The 22,213-nt window shown below is 43.3% G+C and overlaps 1 protein-coding gene across 3 annotated transcripts in view; it reads right to left on the bottom strand.

Annotated features, from left to right (window-relative positions):
* Nucleotides 1–3,660: 3,660 nt before the first annotated feature.
* The window catches only part of tsc22d3 (TSC22 domain family, member 3), a 35,270-nt gene continuing 16,717 nt past the window's right edge, over nucleotides 3,661–22,213 (bottom strand). For 2 of the 3 annotated variants that reach the window (XM_053429634.1, XM_053429635.1), the window contains 2 exons: nucleotides 6,054–6,105; nucleotides 3,661–5,448 (listed from right to left, as the gene is read on the bottom strand). In XM_053429634.1, the coding sequence (XP_053285609.1) occupies nucleotides 5,179–5,448; nucleotides 6,054–6,105 (322 nt within the window). In that variant the 3' untranslated portion in view covers nucleotides 3,661–5,178. Of the gene's footprint in view, nucleotides 5,449–6,053; nucleotides 6,106–6,617; nucleotides 6,938–22,213 lie in introns of those variants that run through there. The other variant, XM_053429636.1, reaches the window with a different exon arrangement.

The raw sequence follows: 22,213 nt of genomic DNA, 5'->3' as shown, positions 1-22,213 counted from the left end.
ACTCTACCCCTCAGCCACAGCCGCCCCTGTGTAAGTTTAAAATTCTCTACGTTCATCGGTGTCATCTTCCAAATAGCATCAGTAATGCTGCTTATAATAAAGCTCTGCACTCATGACCTTTCAAACCCAAAACAAATATTTTGACTGCCGTTTTAGCGTGCAAGTTCAATAACTCTATCTATAAGCTATCGCAGGGAGATTATGTGTCACAGGTGGATGTTGCAAACCCCCTTTTTTAACCAGGGAGACAGAGAAGACTCACAACAATTGGTAAGAGCACTTTTCTATCTCAGACAACAAACCTTACATGTCAACTGTGTGACCTCATTTCTAATGTCAAAGATAAGTAATATATTGTTTGTCCATCATGTCAGATGCAGGCAAAAATAGAATCTCGTGTGTATGAGGACCAACATCGCTGCACCAGAAATACAAAAGCTTAGTGGAGGATTAACTTGATTATGTGTGATTCAAGGCAGTACCACTAACCAGAACCCGACTGTGATGCAACATCTCAGTGTGTCTGTGACTGAACTTTAAACATTAACAACGATCCAGAGGCAACAACTGTGTCCACGCAGCGTCTTGTGAGTGACGAAAACATCATCACCAGAAACCAGAAATGAGTCAATCTAACCCTAACCCTAACCCTAACCAGGTAACATGTGGGCTAACCATGCACATACAAATAAAACCGAATGCATGAAGTATTACAAGTTTTTTTAAACGGGCATAAAGGCGGCAGCAAGGCCCCTCCTGCAACCCCCTGCTGTGTGTTGTCCCTCAGTCAAAGGCCTCCTGTTTTAAAAGAGGTCACACTCATAAAATAGGTCAAACACAAGTTGTAAGAAAGCAGACATTAACAAAGTCGTATTTTAAGTTGTGCAATGTCTTTGTGTCCCTGAAGCTATAATAATAATGCTTATATATAATAATCGCATATTTACATTGCATAACCGTTTGTCAGCAACTCTTTGGATTCGATTTTTTTTTTTGGGAAGAAAAAAGATAACAGTGTCTCCTTGTCTGTGCTGCAGGAGACATGTCGTGCATGATGCTGCTTAACCGTGTGCCATAAAGATAAAACCTTTTTCAATGTTGACATGATGAATGTGTTGACATTCAGATGACGAATGTTGTGTCAGTCTGCATGAGAAGCAGGCAGAAAAAATCACTGCCCCTGCACGCAGAACCAAACCGCACCGAGGCTGCAGCGCCTGCTTATTCCAGCTCCATCCGTGAATTTCCATCTGAAACATATGTTCTCTTTTTCTTTTTTTTTACAATGCATAACACCAGTAATCCAACACAAACTCTTCAAGCCTCAAAATAAAGTTTTTAATTTCGCACCTAAGGCCCCTCCCGCATCTGTAATAATTAACTGTACTTTTACGTTAAAGGACGATGAGTCACCGATGCTTTGACTCAATTCTAGGAAAGTCAGACTGAAGCCGGAACTTGAGTTTTTACTCATTAATGAATAAAGGAATGTGAACACGTCATGAACATAGTGAGCTTTTAACCGGAGGTGAGATCAATGTTTCACACATGATTTCCACACAGAGAACCTGCTGAAAATCAAGTTGTGTATTCTTGAACTTCCTGTTTAGAAGAATATAATGGATGGCATATTTAATGCTTGATTCATGCATGTTTTACATCCACTCATGTTACAGTGAATTAAGAATCAAATCTGCAATGGAGCATCTTCACATTTTAGTAGACCAAAAGTACAAGGCTCATACTTCCTTTCGGCTGTGGTTCAGGAGGTAGATCGGGTTGTTCACTAACCAGAAGGTTGGTGGTTTGATCCCTGGCTCCTCCAGTGTGCATGAGAAAGTGTCCTTGGGCAAGACACTGTACTGGCAGTGTGTGAATGGTGTGAGACAGAAAGTGCTGTATGGATGTTAGTGTGACCTGTAGTGTAGTTTAGATGTGATAAGACTAGAAAAATATAAATACAGTCCATTTATCATTTCCCTGGCTTCAGAGATACCTGGAGGGAACAAATAAACAAAAAGGCAGATGAAAAAGCCTCAACAGAAAACATGAGGCTGGCAAAGACACATAAATGCCCACAGAAGTATTCTACTGGTGTGTCTTCTGTTGTGAACTGGAGATTTATAGCAAATCAGTTCCTAATTAAAAAAGCCACATGCATTGAGGTCTTTCTATAACTATTCTTAAAACAGAAAGATGCAAATACTTTGAAAAGAAATTGTAAATACTGAATCAAGTCAGATTCCTTAGTGTCTTCAGGCTTTTTTTCTGTCTTTCTGGAGTCCTTAGACATGCACGAGGTAGTTCAAGGTATGTGGACAGGAAGCATAAAGACCGTCTCTAATTATCTTGTTCAAAAAGAGCCAATAAACACCTGTCCCTCTGCTCTCTGCCACATTAAACAGACGTCCTCTTCCGTCGATGCACTGCGCATCCTGCCTTCTGCTAATTGAATGCACAGAGCATTTCAGAGAAGCCACATCGATCAGGTTTCACGTACAGAATCGGCTGCTTTGACATATAAACCACCAGGGGAGTGAGGCCGCAGTGTCGGGTGTGACAGAGAGTAATGGGGGAGACGCTGTGTTTACTCTGGTGCCATTTGATCTGTGATGGTTGTTCTGGGCTGGAGCTGAGTCTCTCTATGAGAGATTCATGTGAGGCGGCTCTCCGCACGGGAAAGCCAGAACATATCTGGTTACACACAAGCTGCACTGACTGGCTGCCAATCCGTCTGAGGGGAAATACTCCGGGACAAACAGTTTTTTCCCCTCTGGTAGATTCCAGTCCAGTTCCAAGCAGCTATTATTACCTCACTATCATTAGTGGTCACCCTGTTTTTGACTTAGAGGGAAAAAGTTGTTTACCTGCTAATAAACGTTTTTTTTTTCTCTTAGAAGACAATAAGATTCTTCTATCTGAGGAGCCATCGTGCTAAATTGAAAATACCTCTCTCTGACGTACGGGGCCTTGTGGCTCGCTGCGGCTCTGTGCCGAGATTCACAGATCACATGCTCGTCACGCTGACTTTGTAAACACAAACAAAGGCTCACAGATGGAAGAGAAATCAGCACGCAGGCAAACAAGTCATGGTGGAGTTGCACGAACTTGTAACAGCAAGGTTACTTCAAGGTACGCATCATTTTTTCTCTGAGATTAAAAAGTAGCAGTAAATGAAATCATCCTGGGTGTAGTCACAGGCGACTCATCGGTCTTCCCTGCCTGGGTTTCCATTGAATACATTTCTCCATTGCATAGTATATAACATTTAATAAGAGTTGCATCAGGGAAAGAAAACCAGTCTGATGTGTACTCTGGTTCGCCCATTTGACTGCAGTGTGTAGACATCAGCCCAAGTTGTATTACTGACATATCACATGTTTGTTAAGGAAGAACTCAAAAGCTTAAAACTAAATATAAATCAAATCCCATGATCTATTATTGAAGATCAAACTGTAAATTATTTGTTTACTTCAGCTCTTATCATACCCAGACACTTGAGTTTCAAGTAACTGTAAAATGACTTGTTTGTTTTGTTTCTCTGAAAGAAACCCATAAGTGTCATACTTTAAATTCTGAACCTCTTGTTTGGATCAAAGTCCTGATCCAACATTGGTTTGTGTCATGCATGCTGTGAACAAAACAGAGTGTGTCAACGTATTGCGTCATGTAAACACAAGGTTTATTGCAAAATGTGCAGCTGTATCCAAACACTTCAGTGAGCAACCATTTTTCCAGGATACTGTACAGCAACAACACCGTTATCTTTACAAAACACATAGAAACTTTAGCTCTAGCTACGAACACAACTTCTCCCTGTGAAGTTTCACACATGGTCCTGGTTTTTCTGTTGTTCAGAAACAAACAAACAGGCAGAGTCTTTGGTAGCTAGAAAAACAAACGACAGCAGAGTTTGAATCCTCTCTCACTACAGACAGGCACTGGTGTGATGCCATCGTTTTCAAGTAGGCATCTGAGCAAGTTTTAAAAATGGACCAGATACTGGACAATGCTAAAAAACAAAAAGAAAAAACTGCAGGAGTGCATCTGCAGCGAGGAAAGCAGTCGTTTGCTTTCTCGCCATCTCCACTACGTTTATACCTCATGAGGTTTCGACCTTATGTACAATGTAGTTTTACTTTAAAGAGCGAGGCCAACAAGGCGAGCAGATATGCCTGTCGCGCCCTACTCTATAAATCTATTTATATATATATATTTATATATATAACATCTTTTAAGACCATTGTACAATGCTCCTATTTTACAACAACTGAGTTTTGTTTTGAATCACAAACAAAAACAGAAGATATAGCAGGATTAACCTCCCCCATAAGCAGCAAGCCCCAACTGCAGACAGTACAAGATTACACGTTGTGAATCATTACAGCACACGGATCAGTCCCCTGCAGCGTCCACCAGCTCCGACTGGAAGCTTCTGCTGCGGCGACCTCCGCGGCAGCTCATCCTGGTGATTATTCTTTTTAGGCATGAATAAGATGCACATGAACAAATGAGCAACACATTGCATGTAGAGGAGAAAGTCCGAAAAGTTATGTGGCTGAAAGGTTGTGGCAGGGAGGGTCCTTTGAAACTTGTATGTTTCGTGACTGGACAGATCTGCATGAAGGGGCTCTCTCTCTTCTTCTTCTTCCTCGAGACTTGGAGGAACGTCTCACACACGGGTCTCCTCTGGGCGAGCAGGGAATCAACCTTCCCTCTCGCACACACTTTCCCAACTTGGCACCTTCAGGGCCAGCCCACTCAACACCCTCCTCCTCCTCCTTTCCCTTCTCTCTAGTGCATAAGGGTGATTGCTGGAAGGGTTCGGCCAGGCAGGGGAATGCCCCCCCCACCCTCCCTCTGTCTCAAAGCAAGCGCTCAGCGGCGACCAAGTCAGACCACTCTCTATTTCTCAGCGCTTTTGTCTACAAAAGAGAGACTGACGACAAAGAGCTGGACGGAATCAGAAGACGGGCCTGGCACCGCGCCGGTCAGAGCGTCCCAGGTTCTGTTTTGTGCTCGTCAGTTCTTTTGTGTCCCATCGATCATTTACAGCCCTGGTGCTGCACCTTCACTGTGAGAAGGGCTCTCAGCGGCGAATTTGTAACACTTTCATTTAAAATGGAGGTCCATTACTGTAAAGAGACAGTGGCTCTGCCCGCCCCAAGGCAGAGCCACTTATACAGCAGAGCCAGCGCTGTAGCTGCAGCTGTGCTGCTGCTGGTGGTGGTCCGCGGTCACCTGGGCACTCTGGTTATCCAGCGGTAACAGCACATCCGCTGGAATGCGGGACTGGAACTTCTCCATCTGTTCTGGACTGGCAAGGTTCTTCAGCAGGCAGTTCTCCCTCTCCAGCTGGTTGTTCTTCTCCGCCAGCTCCTTGATCTGCTCTTTGAGGATCTCCACTTCCTCACGCACCGCGTACATCAGGTGGTTCTTGACAAGATCCTGTCAGGACACAGAAGAAGAGACGGATCAGTTTGGATACAAAAACAGAGAAATCAGCTTGGTTGCACATCAGATGCCAAAACAAAGAGGAGCGTTACCAGGAAAGTTTGCTTTGGGAACGCATCCATGATTTGGTCTGTTTACTTGCATCGATCTCTTTTTACATAATGTCCACATCAAAGTACACTGGGTTACTTCCTGCCCCTGACTCCCACACCTTCTACTCTTCATCACATGAGCAAATCAGACCGCCTGTGCTGCCTTCACATGACTTGGGCTTCCCTGTGCGTGCACACAGTGCTGGTTTTGTGCAGAATGCATTAGTCTGTGGGTTGTGATCGCTCCATACGTGCTGATTCACAACATCTGGAGCCCAAACTAACATGGCATCTAAAAATCTCACATGTTACTGTCCCATTGGTACTAGTTGTAATGAGTCCATATGACTAGAAGCACTGCTAAATGCTAATTGTGCATTGTACATGTCATTCAACTGGGCCTCGAACACACTCTGGCTACGACATGCCTGGACAGTGTTGTGGAACCAAAACTCACGTGTTTGTCTGGTGATTTTGTTTATGTGTGCTAGTGTGATCTCAACTCACCATTGCTTGTTCGATCTTGTTGTCAATGGCCACAACGCTAGCACCAGAGGCACTGCAGGAAAAAGAGAAAACACAACATAAATGAAGAGTTCAATGATACAAATAATGTTGAGTTCGAGTCAAACAACTTATTACCACACTACCAGGGTTTCCTGGAATCACTGCTCTACAACACACAGTGAAACTGAAAGGAAAACTACCCAGCTGTTGTCTTAATTATTACTATTATTATTATTATTACTAATGTTGTTGTTGTTGTGGTTGAGAGTCAGCTGCATGTCGACCATTGGACCGGTATGCTGTTATTCGGGTTACAGTGCAGCACTATCAGTGAGTCTCCACTGTGCAGTCACATGTTCAAAGTCCAAACAAACCGCAACACGAAGACGCACGGAGACTTTGCAGGGAAGACAAACAACATCACAACCATCACCACGCACCGTGCACGAGTATTTTAAGCGGTTCATGTGCAGGACAAAGAGCACGGGCCCGTGTTGGGTTCGAGTTTAAACAGGTTCGTGAAGGAAACCGTTGTTTTTTTTGAAAGCGCAGCCCCGTGTTTACCTGTTGTCTAGTTTGACCGACACGACGTCTCCTCCGACCAGCGAGGAGAAGAAGGAGATGGAGAAGTTGTGCAGCTGGTACACGGCCACCTCCATCGGGCTTTTAGCGAACATCTCCGTGCTCATGTTGAGGATCACGCTCGCTTGGATCACGCTTCTCGCCAGTTTTGCGGCGGGGTGTTGTTCTCGCTGTGTATCCGGGGTTACTGCGTTCGGGTTTCGGGTGGGAGCGATGCACTGAGCCGCTGCTGGGACCAGTGCTGAGTCTGCTATGGAAGCTTCGCCGGTGTGAACGAGCGACTGTCTGCAGCTGCTTCCTGCCCCGGGACGCTATAAGAGCCGCTGCCTCCGTGACGTCATCTGACGCGAGCGCACTTTATTGCAAGGGGAGTGGGTGGTGCTGCCTTCCCGTGCCGGAGGGAAAAAATCGGACTTTATGCCATTGACTTTATTGACGCGTGTCCACGTTTACATAATAAAGCCAAAGGGAGGTATAATAAGGGAAACACGGTCACGAACCAATGGTCAAATATTCAGGGAGCCCAAATGTTTCAGTTTTATGACAATTTGATATTAATCTCACTGCTCAGGGGGATGTTTGCTTATTCTTTGTCAGATAAGATTCACATTAGAATAAGAATCCAGTTGCAACCCAAAGAGCATGTGTTAGTTATAACATCAAAATAAATTCACCGCTGCACAAACACAGATTGTAGATACAAAAGTGTTGTAAGTTAGGCTTGCATCGTTTTAGTTTGATCAATAGATATCAAACTTAACTAATCGATGACAAAACGTTATGTCATCAGTCCAATGAAACAAGTCACCTGTTGTGTTTATTCTGCGTTCCAGTACAAACTACACATCTCAATTCAGTCCATTTGTAAAAAAAAAATGGAACCAATATCACTAGAACATTTTATATTGGATTCCAGCCTTTATTTTTTGTAAACAAGAGCGCTCCTCGAAATAACGAGCTTTGCAGGAGTACTTGAATGCAGCACTGCACATGCCCTGCTTCTGAACTTTTCTTCTTTCTCTGCATTTAACCCACAGACCAAAACTGTGCAGAACTCATGGCAATAAACAACAACGTTTAACCTGCGAAGCTTTGTACAAATAACTCACTTGTGCTGCTGTTAAAATGTTGCTTATCACAAGGTTATGTATCATCTGATTATTAACTAAACCATGATTTTTAAGTATGTGTCTGTGTCTAGTATCTTAAAGGTGTCTTTATTTTCCATCTGAAAAGTGAATTATTCGTCTAACCGCCTCTGATTATTTTGCCTCTCTTATTGTAATGATGACAACATGTTATTGTCCTCATGCCTGTTGTGCGGATGTGTCACAGAACATGCTCTAACGGAATGTCCTGCACGGTGCACATGTGCACATAGGTGAACATCTGCCTCTGCTGCTGCTGATGCACACAGGTACTTTTCCATCTACTTTCACTGTGAGTTTCCCCTGCAGTATATATCTGAACTCTATCGGTCTCTAGTGGTGAAACAGTAGATCACACCAGTGCCCCTGCAGTGGACACTGTTCAGCTGTGTTCCTGGACTCATGTGTTTACTATGTAATTTTCCATAAACTTTTTTTTCCTGCTCCATGAGTTCACAGTTCCGGAAAAATACAGGTTGTTTGTCTTGCTTGGAAATAATTTGGAAAAATTCTCAAGGGGCACTCAATGACATTAAGTTATTTATTTAGTAATTTATTTATTTATATATTTACTTATGCAATGCTGTTCTTATCACTGACTCCCTACTTTCTTTACTTTAGTTTCCATTGTACTGCAGTTCACCCTCATTTGAAAGCCACAACATAGTCAAGGGTACTTTAAAGTAACGCAGATAGGTATTTGTTGTGTATACCACCAAAGTTTGGCTATATTAATTAAACTATCCAATCTACTCAACTGGCATTCAGGACTCTGCCTTGCTCATAAACCCAGGCACTGTTTCCCGCTGTGTGACCTCTGGCACTTCGGGTTGTCTTTTGAACTTGCATGTCACTGCATGTGACGGGAGTACACTCATACCTCATGCAAAATGTAATAAACAATTTGTGGTGTGAGGCCGACCACAGAAGAGGCCGACGGAGGAAAACATACCTGCTGTCATCGCTCTTTTTTTTCTCTCTCTCTCTCTCTTCAGCATTTTCCACCACACACTGACAGTGACTGTTATTGAGCAATACACCTTGTTTTCACTGAGGCGTCCTTGCAGGTTTTAATAGCTGTAATGTCATTGCCCAGCATGTCTCAGCTGTCACATTATGTTCCCTATGTTGTTACAATTATCTGATTCGATACTGATAATAGGCCACTTAAATCTCTGTTAGGGAGCCACTGGTGCAACATCATTTTCCTTCCAAATCACCAGCGATTTGTAGAACATTATCAGCTCATCGAAAAAAGAAAATTAATGGAACTTCCTTCTGAGTGCACGGACCTCACATCAAGCACTAGTGTTCAAGCATAATTTGGTTTGTTCATAGTTCATAAAATCCACGTTTCTTCAGTTTTATCCTATGAAGAACAATAGCTCTGTCTTCCTATAATAACACAATAAATTTGTATTCTGGAGTCCACACATTTTAACTGACAATATAGTGGGAAATTGGTTTTCCATGCAAATTTTCTGTGAGACAGCAAGATCGGAAAGATGGAAACGCAGTTCAAATTGCAATAAATGACCCAAGGCCCTTTCTGTTTTCTCTTCTACTGAACAAGAGGTCTTATGTGCATGGGCAAGGTCTTCTGGAGAAAATGGAGTTGTGTTACATGACAAAATATCCGCCCTACCAAAAGGGCTGACTTTTGGTAGGCCTAACAAGGATAAGCAAAAAGCAGATTGAATGGGTATTAGGGTCCGCAGTGGCTGACGTCTGGCATCCCGTGCTGTGGCGGTATAGCCGCCAGGTTTAATATCAGGCCCTGTTCTGGTGAGAAGGGGCTGAGTTACCTTGCCTCGCTGTGATAGTCCCATTTAGGAGAGACGAGTCACAACAATTACCTGTGGCTCAGCTGAGACATATAACTGCAGACAGTGGGGAGCCGTCCTGTTCCTTTCCACTGAAACGCACCAGATGAGCCACAGGCACCAAGACGAGGACGGTCTTAACCTTCCTGCTTTCTGCACGTCTACAACTGCGTCAATACAAATCCTAACAAGTAAAAGATAATTACACACAGCACTTTGTTTAAAGATATTGACCTATGCTACCTTTCCAAGATACAGCACTCCCTTACATTTCTGTGGAACACTTACTGCCTGACCATGTTCGGCATGTGGCAAACCCAGTGAGTCACTTTAAAGCTAGGCCACGGTTCGCATCAGATGTCCCCGGCGCAAGAGCTAACCGCATTATATAAAACTGTGATTCATCTGCACCAAAAGCTGAAGACAAACGAGGCTGAGACACGCCGCCGGCTGCCCAGCTTTTGTTTAGCAAGGCTTTTGAGGTTTTCGAGACACCAGACATAAAATGTAAACAATGCAGCCCAATGAGAAAGACCGATGACCAATTCCAACAAGATTAAAACACATCTATTGGATTAAGACGCTTAGTTTTGCGATGTACGGCCCATCTGCACACTCACAATTAGGAATGCAGGGTGTGTATGGGAGTGTGGCCATTGGCTGCAGCCAGAGAGCGGCTCAGAGGTACTTCAGGGCAACACGACCGATTAAGCCAATGAATACTGAACACTCTCCATACATCAGGACAGCTATATGCAGCTGTCATTGAGGCAATCGTCTCATCAGCGCTGCAAGCACAATACCTAACACTGACATTTAGAGATAGATGTTGAAAATGGCATCCATTTCCAAATACCAGATTTACATTAGGGAAACGGAGACGAGTCAGTCATATGGAGAACAGGTTGCAGCTTCACTTGCTGCTGCCAAGTATTGTTATGTAAACAGTGTTTGGCTTCAAATGACTCATAATAAGACCATCCACTCTGAGTGCAGCTGAAGGACGAGCCGTATATCATGACAAATACAGCACCCACAGCTCTATATCATCTAGACACTGTCACACAGCTGTTACCGTCCATCCTCTCCTGAATTGTCTTTAACGTGCACATATGTCACTGTCACGAGTCACTGTCACGCCCAACACCCACTTGCACACAAGACAAACTCTCCTGGCTGCTACCCTCTGCTGCCCCCACTTACCGCCGATCTAGCCTCTTGAACAGATTTGGGGAGTAAGGGGGCGAGTAGCTTATGGCTCTCTCCGGGAAGCTGAAGTGCTGGTGGTGGCAGCAGATTCTGTGGTGGGGCTCGGCCAACCGGTGGGCGCATACCGTCCTGGGAGAAGGCAGCCGAGGCTCGACAGAGGCAACATGAGCGAGACGTGTCTGAGAGTGTCCCATCTTGGCTTCTGAATGGACGCCTGTTTGCGAGGCAGGACTCCTATGACTGCTCGTCCACTGTCCTACTGTTGTTTGTTCTCGAGCAATGTGTTCTCAGAGCACAAAGGGACAATTGAGCTCTGGCGATACCTCTGGATATGCAGCCATAACTGTGAGTGCCATGCTCAGACTGGCACTCGTATTATGTGTCACCAATTCAGTGGAACACAATGGCCCCAGAGTCACAATACAAATGACTGTTCCCTGACATGCTTCATCTCCACATTACAGTAGTGTCAGACAGACAAGGCAGAAAATATCTCACTTATGTTATTTTCACACCTTAAAGTCTGATCCATAGTCCGAGCCAGGGTTCATGTCTCTGGTACATTGTTTACATTTAATCCAGTAAGGTTTGGTTTCACATTGCAATTTAGGGAGCGTGCAATTAGATTTTTGTATATCATACATATGTCCTGTTCTCATCACGTGGCCTGTGTCTACCTCTATTTATTGCAGACGGGCCTGCATCTGACATTTGCATGTTGTCAAGTTGTCTATTGCATTTGCTAACTGTTTTTGAATAAAGTCCATAGAATAATCTAGTGTTTCTGTTTGAGTGGAGAAAATGAATGAACAACTTCACTTTGTCAATTTTGTAACCACTGTTATATCATGATATTATACCAGTAAAATAAACATCCTTGTTGTTCAAACACTATATCATCAGACGTGAGGACTATAAGCAATCCTGCGAGCAACTTCAGCTGTCCAAATCTAAATCATTCAGTTTAACCCAGACCCAGACCACCTCTTTAGGTCGGACTAAACTCTGACGCATTGGTCCAGAACATGATCTGTGGCACCTCTCACTTCTGTTATTGCAGTTTCAACTGAAAAATCTGGTGTGGAAGCGCCTTTACTTGGCCTGAGATCAAGTGATAATTTGCCAATTTCTGGGTGAACTATAAATACGCAGGAGTAGTCTTTCCTGTCACTGTTTATAACACACAACGTTTATCCTTCGCTGGACGGGCTGAAAAAGACAAATGAAGCGTATACACACTCCTCCGGGCACCACTACACCCCCGCGCACCTTGTTTAATCTGTGATAATGTGGGTAGTAAATCATAGTTGGTTCATGATGTAAAACAAACTTGTCCCCCTTATAATGACCTTGTCTTGCAGCAGACTTTCCAAAACACTAGAGCAAATATTATATTCATCGCTCAGTTATACAACCACCTGCTACACAACATGGAGATACTGTTTCACAACGACTTGTGATTCGTAACTTTAAGTCAGTTAAGCAGATGAATTAGCTGAGTGGTTTCTCATGTAATGTTTCAGATTCCGTGTGTGGCAAGCACAACCCCCAAAACCCTTTGGAGATTTTGATTAAGTGGGTTTGCCCCTTTCGGAAAGCCTCTTTGTCATCATGGCTGTAATTAATGTACTACTGATTTGGAGACCTATCGGTGCAGGTAAAGGTGTAACAGAGAAACGTAAGCTGTTCTTGTCACGATTACTTACGCGCGGCTTTCTCGTTTGCTTCACATCTCTGTCTCAATTTAATCGTCTTTGCTGGCAAGTGGAGGGTTCAGTTATTTGACACGCTACACAGAATGTGATGCACAACAGAGTTTGGAGTTACATGACACATAAAACCAGTTTCCGCATGTTGCCGTTGGCTTGTGATATTTGTATTTTCATACTTTTCACCATATGGGTAATCTTGTTGCAACTGATTGTCACCTCCGCCCAGAAGATTCTGTTTTCTCTGTCTGTCTGTCTGTCTGTCTGTCTGTCTGTCTGTCTGTCTGTCTGTCTGTCTGTCTGTCTGTCTGTCTGTCTGTCTGTCTGTCTGTCTGTCTGTCTGTCTGTCTGTCTGTCACGGTGCATGACCCAAGGAAAGAGTCCAGTCATTCCAGATCCAGAGAAATGGGCGTATTCCCCCGCTTTCCTTAACATGGCGAGATGGGGCGTTGGCCTTGTGGGAGTTGTGCGCTCTTTGAGTGCCCTTCTTGTTTGTTTATGACTTAAGTTTAGCACGATGGGAAAAATGTGATGTAGTGCGTGCAGGGAGGGAGCGTCAAGCCCATCCGTCAACACCATCAAAGAGAAAGCCTCATTCAGTGTCTGTCTGAAAAGTTAGTTTGTTGTTAAGACTTATACATATTAATGGAGCAAATTAAGACTATCTATCATTTGATAGGTGTCATTTGGTTAAGTGATTTCCTATACCTCACTTTCAGAAAATCAACAAACTAGCTGTTTTCCTGTTTCACTTAACAATCACTGATCACAATGTTCTCACTCAGCATCATCAGGGGAAAGAGATGATTTGTACCGGGCATGTTTACACCGATCATGTCAGCAGCAATTCCTTGGAAAAATGAAAACGAGAGGATTTAGACATTTGATGTATTTATCTTTGCCAGTCAAATTTAATTGGTTGTTCTTATGGTTTTCTTTTTTTAAACCATCTACAATTTCATGACTTGTCATATTAAAAGACAAGCCATCTTTTTCTGTAATGTATAGTTTCTTTTTCTTTATGTAGTGCCTGATTTTTAAATACCTTGATGTCTACCTGGACATGTACTTTCACAATGTGTCTGCCCCCAGCTAGTGACATCATTGACACGAGCTGAAACTTTCCCATCTGCTGAAACCACTAGGGTAACATCACGGCCACTATATATCTTAGTTACTTTGCAAACCATGATCTCCTCACACACATGACCAACACTTTTCTGTACATATATGAATAGAAAGATTCAGAAGAACAGTAAGAGTGCATTACAGGATTAGTATCCATCTTATCGTGTCGTTTTAAGTAACAGGAATTCAGTTCTCTGAATAGGAATCAAATCAATTAGGGATAAAGACAAAAATAAAACTGACTTGTCATCAGGACTAAGTCGGCTGTTTGAAAGCGTTTAACTTGTTTTCAGAAACGCACTGAAGTCTGGATGTTTCCCGGAAATCTTTCAGAGGGGCTGCGTGAGTCATTGTTACAGAAGGAGTGAGCCCATGTGAAAAGATTTACAGCGAGCGATTTGATATGTTGACGACGTTTCTAACATGCAATGGATACAATATTGAAAAAAACTGACATAATATAAATATGTCATGTTGAAAAAGAGAAAATGTAGAAAATGAATGACTTCAAGATGTCAACTTGGGAAGACAAAACCATTTATGAGCTTTTGATGAAATTCCCTGCCTCCTGCTTGTGATACCAAGGCACCTGAGCTCGCGTGAATGTCTCAGACATGCTCCTGTGGCTGTGAACGAGTCTGACACCGAGTACGTCCTGCTGCGTTCTTCATATGTGAACAGCAAACTGCCTGGACCCAATTTTCAGGAGCTCATGTCTGCAAACTGCTTTAATTTGACACACAGGCCCCTATAGCGCCACGCTAACATAGGTCGCTCTAAGCTGCAGAAATGTTTTAATTGGGATTTCGTGGTAGGAAACATAACGCCACTTCTTCTTCTTCTTTTCTAATTGAAGCTGAAATCAGAAGCCATCACAAGCAGGCGTACATGTCTGCTTGCTCACATCTCTGCCTTTCAGCATCTGTGGAGGATTGTATACCATGGATAAATCCCTTGATAGAGGAGCTCCTTTGCTGTGTAACATCTGCCTGGGTGACATGCAACTCTTTGATCATTACTACTAAGAAGACAAGATGGGAACTTGCTTGCCTTGAATCAATTTCCTGAGATAACACGACGGCCCACGTTCATGCTTTGTTTACCAGAAATTACCACACTTAATATCAGTAAACATGAAATGACTTACAGTGCATTTAAAGTAGCCTTCACCGGAACTAATGGCAATTTACAGCAGATGAGATGCGCTGGAGCAAATGGTGCTGCGCTGTGTATGGCCATTAACAAGCTCTGGGTCTCCACAGCATCTGGCACCGGCCTGTGATTCAGCAGAAGTCAGACAGCTTCAGGGCCATAATGTATAGATGTACCTTGTGTTCTAACAGGGAAATGTCCTGGCTAAACTTAAGAACTGAAATAAAGCCAGGTCCCAGAGGAGTGAGTTGAGGAAGCATTGCAGTATGTCCGGCCGTATTCATACCCCCAACCCTGCATTCCCCCCAAAATAAGTCACGGTATGTTCTAGTCCATAGCCCATAGGATTGCCATCTGTGTTTTAGTGCAAACATGTGTACACAAACGTATACAAAAAAACTGTCTGCACTGGAAGAGCAGGGATTTAACTCTCAGTTATGTGATCTCGCTAATAATCCTGTGCGGCTCTGCGACAGGTCAAAGGCTGTGAACCCAATTGACCAGGCAGTGATAAACAGCGGTGATCATTGTTATTAGCTATGTCCAAGCCCTTGAGCTCGTCACGGGTCGTGTGGCTTACCACAAACCTTTATGAGAGCAGTCGGGGGGATATATTATTTTTTCTGTACTGCTGCATTTTAAATTAACACCACACATGTTTGAATTCTAAAATATCTCTTTATATTTCTGAAACAAAAAACAAGGTGAGAGAAAGTTTTTGCCACCTTAATGTAACACAAAGCAAGAACAGCGATGTTCAAAGCGATGATTAATGTATCACCCCGAGTGGCAAAGGCTGCCACTTTGCATGACAACTGTGATATACGTCTGTTCGATGTATCAGATCCCAGAGCAAAAGGTTACAGAGGTCAGTGCCATCTGTCTGTGTCCGATGTTCCTCCAGTGCAAAGTTTACCTCAGCTGTCTGAGTCGTGTGGTTGGGCGTCAGAGTGATGACATCGGGCTTTAAGATACAGGCTGCTCCAATATCCATCACAAGACTCTCATGATGCTGACAAGTGGAAATCTATAGTCATGTGCTGCGAAACTGATCGATCCTGCAGGAGAATCAATGGGCTCGACACTATCAGCTCCAAGTTTCACTTTTTACTGAAAACTGTCGGTCTGAAATGAGCTGCATATGGATTTAAACATTGACATGTTATTTGAAAAAATTGTTTTGGCACCGCACATTTATCATAAGCAAAGTGTGCTATCACTGAGAAGACTGCTGACGATGACGACTGAGAATCGAAGCATCTTCAGACATGACCACTGAATTGCCTCATGTGTTTTTAAAGAGGACAACAGATAATCAAAAACTTCCAAAAAAGTGACAGAGAATATCTTTTATTGGATTGAGGGATGACGAGAAGCCGTTGTGAGAAGTTTTGCAAATGTTTTTGTCCTGGAAAATAAATTGTAAAATATGTGGTGTTGCCTTTTGTTCAAATTTAACAACAAAGCAGCACAATGATTAAACTCTCCTCACTCAGCTGCATATAGAATAGATTTTTTCGGTTAAAGCATCCATCACTTAAGTGCATCCAACTTTATTCTTTCAATCCTGTCCTCCCTGTCATCTCTCCCTCTTTGCATTTCCCCACTTTTCCCATCATGTTCCCATCCAGCGGACCTCGCAGCTGCGTGACCTGAGTCACCATCAACTGGGACAACACGGAGGGAGCTGGGCCCTCGATGAGCCGTCCCCCGGTGTGTGTTTGTGTGTTTGCGCGTGTTTTTGTTTGCCCGCGTGTGTATGCCGATGTGTGCGGTCGGCCAGACGCTTGCAAACGCTCGCAGGCTCATGCACGTCTGGCCTTGTCAACAGGGTCTGGATTTAAGTGGATGATAGGCACCCTGCTATCCGGCGCTGTCAGTGTCGTCCGCACACTGAATCGTTCCCACAGACTCCAGCAGGCTTCTCTGCTGAGAATTCAAGTGAATCCTTTGTCACCTGCGAGATGATGAAGGGGCAATGAATCAGTTCCCAGGGAGAACTTGAGACAAGTCATTGGCGGTCATTGCTGAAGGAAAGTGCGTTAACAACTCAAATCTATCAGTAGAAGCATAAATCCTATTTTACAATAGCTATTGTTTGATTTTTGGGTGTGAAATCCTTACAGCTCCATAGCCTCCATGTAATAGATATCAGTGACCACAGCAGCATTTTTTACTAAGTTACTCATATTAGCCTGAGGAAGTGTCATCAACCTGAATTAAACTGATCTTTTCAAGCCAAGAAAATCAAATCATTCTCCTGCAACAAGACCACAGGAATGACTCAGATCATAATTCACTCACCTTCCCCGTTTGTACACAAAGCTTGCTCTGACTCAAACACGAAATAAAGACACATCAATGGTAACAGAAATAACATCCAACTGATCTGCTGCAGGTTTATGTAATACATTAAATGTAGATGTATTACATTAGGTAAACTGGAATGGCACATGGAGACATACCTCCGCCAAGGCCCAACAGGCCCATAATGTAACCACATTTAAATTCACTAGATCCAGATTTTTTCATGTACCAGATTGAACGCTCATAAATTTCAGTCCCTTAAACTTGCTGGATTTGTTTTAAAACAAGATCCATGTGTTATATATCCTGAAATCAATGATAATGTAAAAAAAAAAAAAGTTAAACAATTTCATGTATCGTCCCCTTCGTCCGGATCTGCACTACATTCTAATGGCTTCATTATATCAAACAAACAAACAGACAGGGGCAAGACAGGGTAACACCCTTAAAAGGAGCAATGCTTTTAACTTTTTTTTTTTTACATTACATAACTTCAATCACCTGGGAGCTTTATACATTCTGTACAGTCGAAACATCTATAGGACAGGGACCACTTCTCCCTGTGAATGTACTCTTCAGCTCTTTAGTCCAGGGATCTTACCCCCTGCTCCTGTTTGAACTTGAAGCAGCACTATTGAAACCTTGGATTGATCGCCACAGACACAGCATCTGTGCTGTCGGCCATTAAGCTGCGATGTGTTCATATGTAAATATGCACATAAATTCTGCCGAGGCATACAGTTGCTTTAAAGCCATTCATATGGCACTTTTACTCTCGCTCTGGGGGGGGGGGGGGGCGTGATATAACTCAGAGTGCAGCTGTGAAGTGGTGCAACTGGGGAACTCATGTCTATTCAGCACCTTGTATAACTCTCCCCACTAAATAACGTCACCTATCAAAACCATTCAACTTCGGAGTCTGTAAAAAGCAGAAGGGCGCTAGGTCTGTGCTCTCCCACAGAGGTACAGTGTGCGAACAGAGAGGAGGGCTGAAGCCGGAGAGAACATCGTGTACACAATGTCTCCTCAGCCTGTCTGCATGGTGAGGATCTCCTACCTACGGCTGACGGGCAGAGACAGAGGAAGAGGAGGCCAGATGAGTGGGCCCCGTTCAACCACGTCTTAAAAGGAAACAAGTTGCGGTTTAATAAAAGAAAGCCTCAAGAAACGCTAATGAGAAAGTGCAATTATAAGGCGGTTCCATCTCCTTCAAGAGAAACACTGAAGTGTACATCCAGATGTCGGCCACCCGCATTAAAACTGTAAAACTAACATGTTCTGGCTGTAAACGCACACATTACATCATCATTCTCGCTGCTAAATTCAGTAAAGGTAATGAGGAAATGCGTGTTAATCGTGATGCAGTTTAAAGAAGAGTAAAGTGAGAGCAGTAAATGCAGACTTGAAGATACTGAACCTATTGTATTAAATCCCTGATATTGTCTTAAGCTGTGTGAATATGCAAATAATTAAATAAATCACCAAGTTCCTATAAGATCCTTATAGTTATGTTACAATGTATTATTACTTGTTTCTATAGTAGTAACCACTGCTTTACATCCATGTATGTACTTTCTCAACTTCAGCAATGTTCTATACTGCTGCCCTTTCCTCACATGGTATGTGTGAGCGGTATGTAGCAGTATATCTCTCACTGTACACATAGACATATACAAGTCGGATTCCATTGTGGAAATGCCCGTGGCGTGTGGTTATAGATTAACTAATGGCTGTGACACATATGACTTGTACAAGCTCAGCCTGTCTCCGAAGGACTCCACATGTAAATCAGGCTGTATATATTCATTAGGGTTACGTTAGTCACAGTTATGTCTTTAAACAAGTTTTGTGATTAGTATGGTTAAAACCTGCATCAACCTCAACTATCGTCTTGTGTTGTTTCTCGTGATTGATATCAGTCCTGCAGGATTTATACTGTAACACAAGCGCCCCCTTTCAGGATGTGACTCAGCCAAGGGAAGGATCAGTATCAAAAGCCGCTGTGTGATCCAAATAAACTGGGAACAGAGTGATATCCAGCCCTGGGAGTTGACAGGAACCCCAGCCTATCCTGCCTTCAAAAAGGCCAAAATGCCTCGGTCAGAGATGTAAGTCTTAGAAGCTTCCCTGATTGGTCATTTGAGAGTTGTTCGTTGTTTTTGTTTGGTCACAGTTTATTGGCAGACGTGCGTCAGGGTCCAGAAGGAAGGAACAGAGACTCGACTTCAGGATATTTGCTGACAAATGCATTACATAGACAATTACACAATGAGTATAAAGCATCTAAATATCATAATAACACATATTATTCACGGAGTTTAGAGATGCCTGGTGTTGTTTAGGCTACTTCGAACCGTGAGTGTGAGAAAACAAACGAGGAGAGCTTGTCTTTTCCTCATGAATCCTTCTTGAGAACACCTTTCTGCAAACAGCCGCTGGTATGTTGTGCTGTAGTCGCTGAAAACCCCACTGATGGTGTGTCTACCTTGCATTTTTCAAAACCAAAGGAGGTTTTTGTGGTTGTGACGAGTTTCAAGGGGAATATTTTGTTTGCTGCTTTGAAAATACAAACACATGTTGATACACCATCAAACTTGTATCTTGCATTTAGCATCGACTTCACACATTTCCATTCAACTTGAGGCTTTTACAGCAGATGATAGTCTGACAGCAAAGTTGAGGTTCAAGCTCTCCACCCAGAAACAAACAGGAAAAACTTCCACTCGAAGCGCCTTGAACTTGAGCCTGGTCTGAGTACACGAGGCAAACTAGCCTTTTGGAGCTGTAATTTTCCCGGTCTGGAAGCAGCACAGCCACATGTTATCTGCCGTACCAGTCATTGTATAAAAGCCAGGGTAAACAATGCCGTTTGCACAGGCCGGCTTCCAGCCTGTCCTCAAGAGGTCCAAAGTTCACTGATGAAACCAAAGAGCTCTCTGGTATCTGCCTGGCATCCAAGCGACAGGTACACAATCGCACTCGTCTACAGGTTTGCGTTCAAGCGGGGACAACAACACGCAATAAGGCACGTAGGCACACAGTCACAGAAATTGTCATGCATATACAGTATGCAAACAATTTTAGAAGCCACCTACCTATGCAGAAAAGCTCAAACACACACACACACACACACAAATGCATACCAGCAAGCACGCACAAGCGGTACACACTGTGGTTTTGTCCCTTGCTGGACGTGTAGAATTACAGTGCTTGGCAGGCGACTGCTCACATTCTTACGACACTGAAACCGAGAGATTATTTATCAACTTTACACCTTTCGTAGGACTGAGCTCTTTTCCATACTGGATTAAAGACACTTTAGACAGAAATGTTCGAAGAGATTTCAAGATTACGCCTGCAAGAGGATAGGAACAAGAAAAAGTGTCAAACTCAATTCTAAAATGCCATTCAGTGGCATCAGTCAAAATAAAAACGATTTAAAAAGTGGTAGACAATAGAGCGAGTCGATAATGATTGCTTGGTTTGAGATCTGATGGAAAGAAATCTGAGGCTGACGTAAAAACATTTCTAATCAGATCTGACCTCTGAGCCCTGTGATGTTTTCAAGATGGACAGATTATCCGTGTAAGCGCTGTTTGGGAGCCAGTTAGCCATCACCTTGTTCATGTGCCCTAATCACACCAGTTCCTGATGGAAGAGGTTCTCACCGGCATTGTCATGTCTCGGCTTATCAGCACAGCAAGGTGCTGAGGGAGGAATGTCGGGGAGTTTATGATGCAATTACGTGTTAGTTAGTAACACAGTATTCAAAAGTGTTCCCTGGATAGCGATCGCAACTAATCAGAGAGGACTAGGGGAGGTCAGGGAGGTCAAACACTCAGGCGTTGCTCTGCAGAGCAGCGATCTGATCCAGGATGGTCTTTGGCTTGGATACTGTAAGAACACAAGAGCAGGCTGTGCTGCATCATGAAACAGGAGAAATATGCCAGGCGTAGCTTTGTTGTTCCTGCATGAAGAGCAAGAATGTGGCATGATGTTTATCAGACACATAGGTGCTATAATCTACATCTATCCTTCAGTCCAGCCAACTGTAAGGTTTCAATACGAACAGATACGTTTCAGTTACCCTGAAGTCCAAATTACAAAACACAATAGCGGTGAAGGCTCCTGGAAAAGTTATGTTGTTTTTATTTGCCATTGTACTTTGTGCTTTGTCATTGTTTTGTGATTTGAACTCCTGGGCCCCTGCACAAAGTGGCTTATTGAATTCACATTTCTGGGAAGACCAGTGACCATGTCAAGTAAATACAGCTCAGATCTTGTGTCCTTTCATTATATTGGCTCAGTGTAAGATTTCCATCTATCTCAGTAGATTCTCGTCATGTGAAAGCGGTATTATGTCAGCATGTGGTCTCCATTGTTATTACGGTAAATTAACATAAGAATTGTAAAATGAAACTGATGTCTGTTCAGCTGTCTGAGCAGTTTTGAGGAACTATTCCAGAAGTTTCCCACACCCAGTGGATAACTCCTGACCTGTATGCACTCATGCACACACCCAGTAGACTGCACGCGATAAGGTAAAAATGCAGACTCATTGTATTTTGTTTTCTATGTGACTTCTTCAGACCAGTTTAATGACTGTGATGTTCTTCCTTGGTAAAACTATAATTATAGTCCAACCACAAAGGCAGGAGTGTGGCGCCTGCGAGGCAGCTGCCAGTGTTTACTACGAGGATACCCCCCCCCCATAAAACCATAACAGCAATAGTATGAGTAAATGCCCCTTGTTTTTTTCTTGTGTACATTTCATTGATATAATGGCTGATTTGGCTGTGCAACTTCTGTGTCTTGCCTGCCACCTTGTGCACAGTCATGTGTCTGCTCTCTGTGTCATCCGGGGTCTTTTGTTTGTGCTGTCTTGGTTTGCTCCCCCGCCTCCTCCTCCTCCTCCTCTTCTACTCCTTCTTCTTCTCTTTACATGCTGCATGCCTCCTCCTCAAACAGCTATATTGTTCTTCCTGTTTTTTTTTTTTTTATTCACAGTGTCTCTGAGCAGTAACTCATCTCTGACTGACAGGCTTCAGAGCAGCCTAACCCAGAATGCTTCCCTCGAGGCAAATCATCCTGTCTCTGACCTG

Source organism: Pleuronectes platessa, chromosome 8 (assembly GCF_947347685.1).
Source record: "Pleuronectes platessa chromosome 8, fPlePla1.1, whole genome shotgun sequence".
NCBI lineage: Eukaryota > Metazoa > Chordata > Actinopteri > Pleuronectiformes > Pleuronectidae > Pleuronectes > Pleuronectes platessa.
This window is presented reverse-complemented; position numbering and strand designations above follow the sequence as displayed.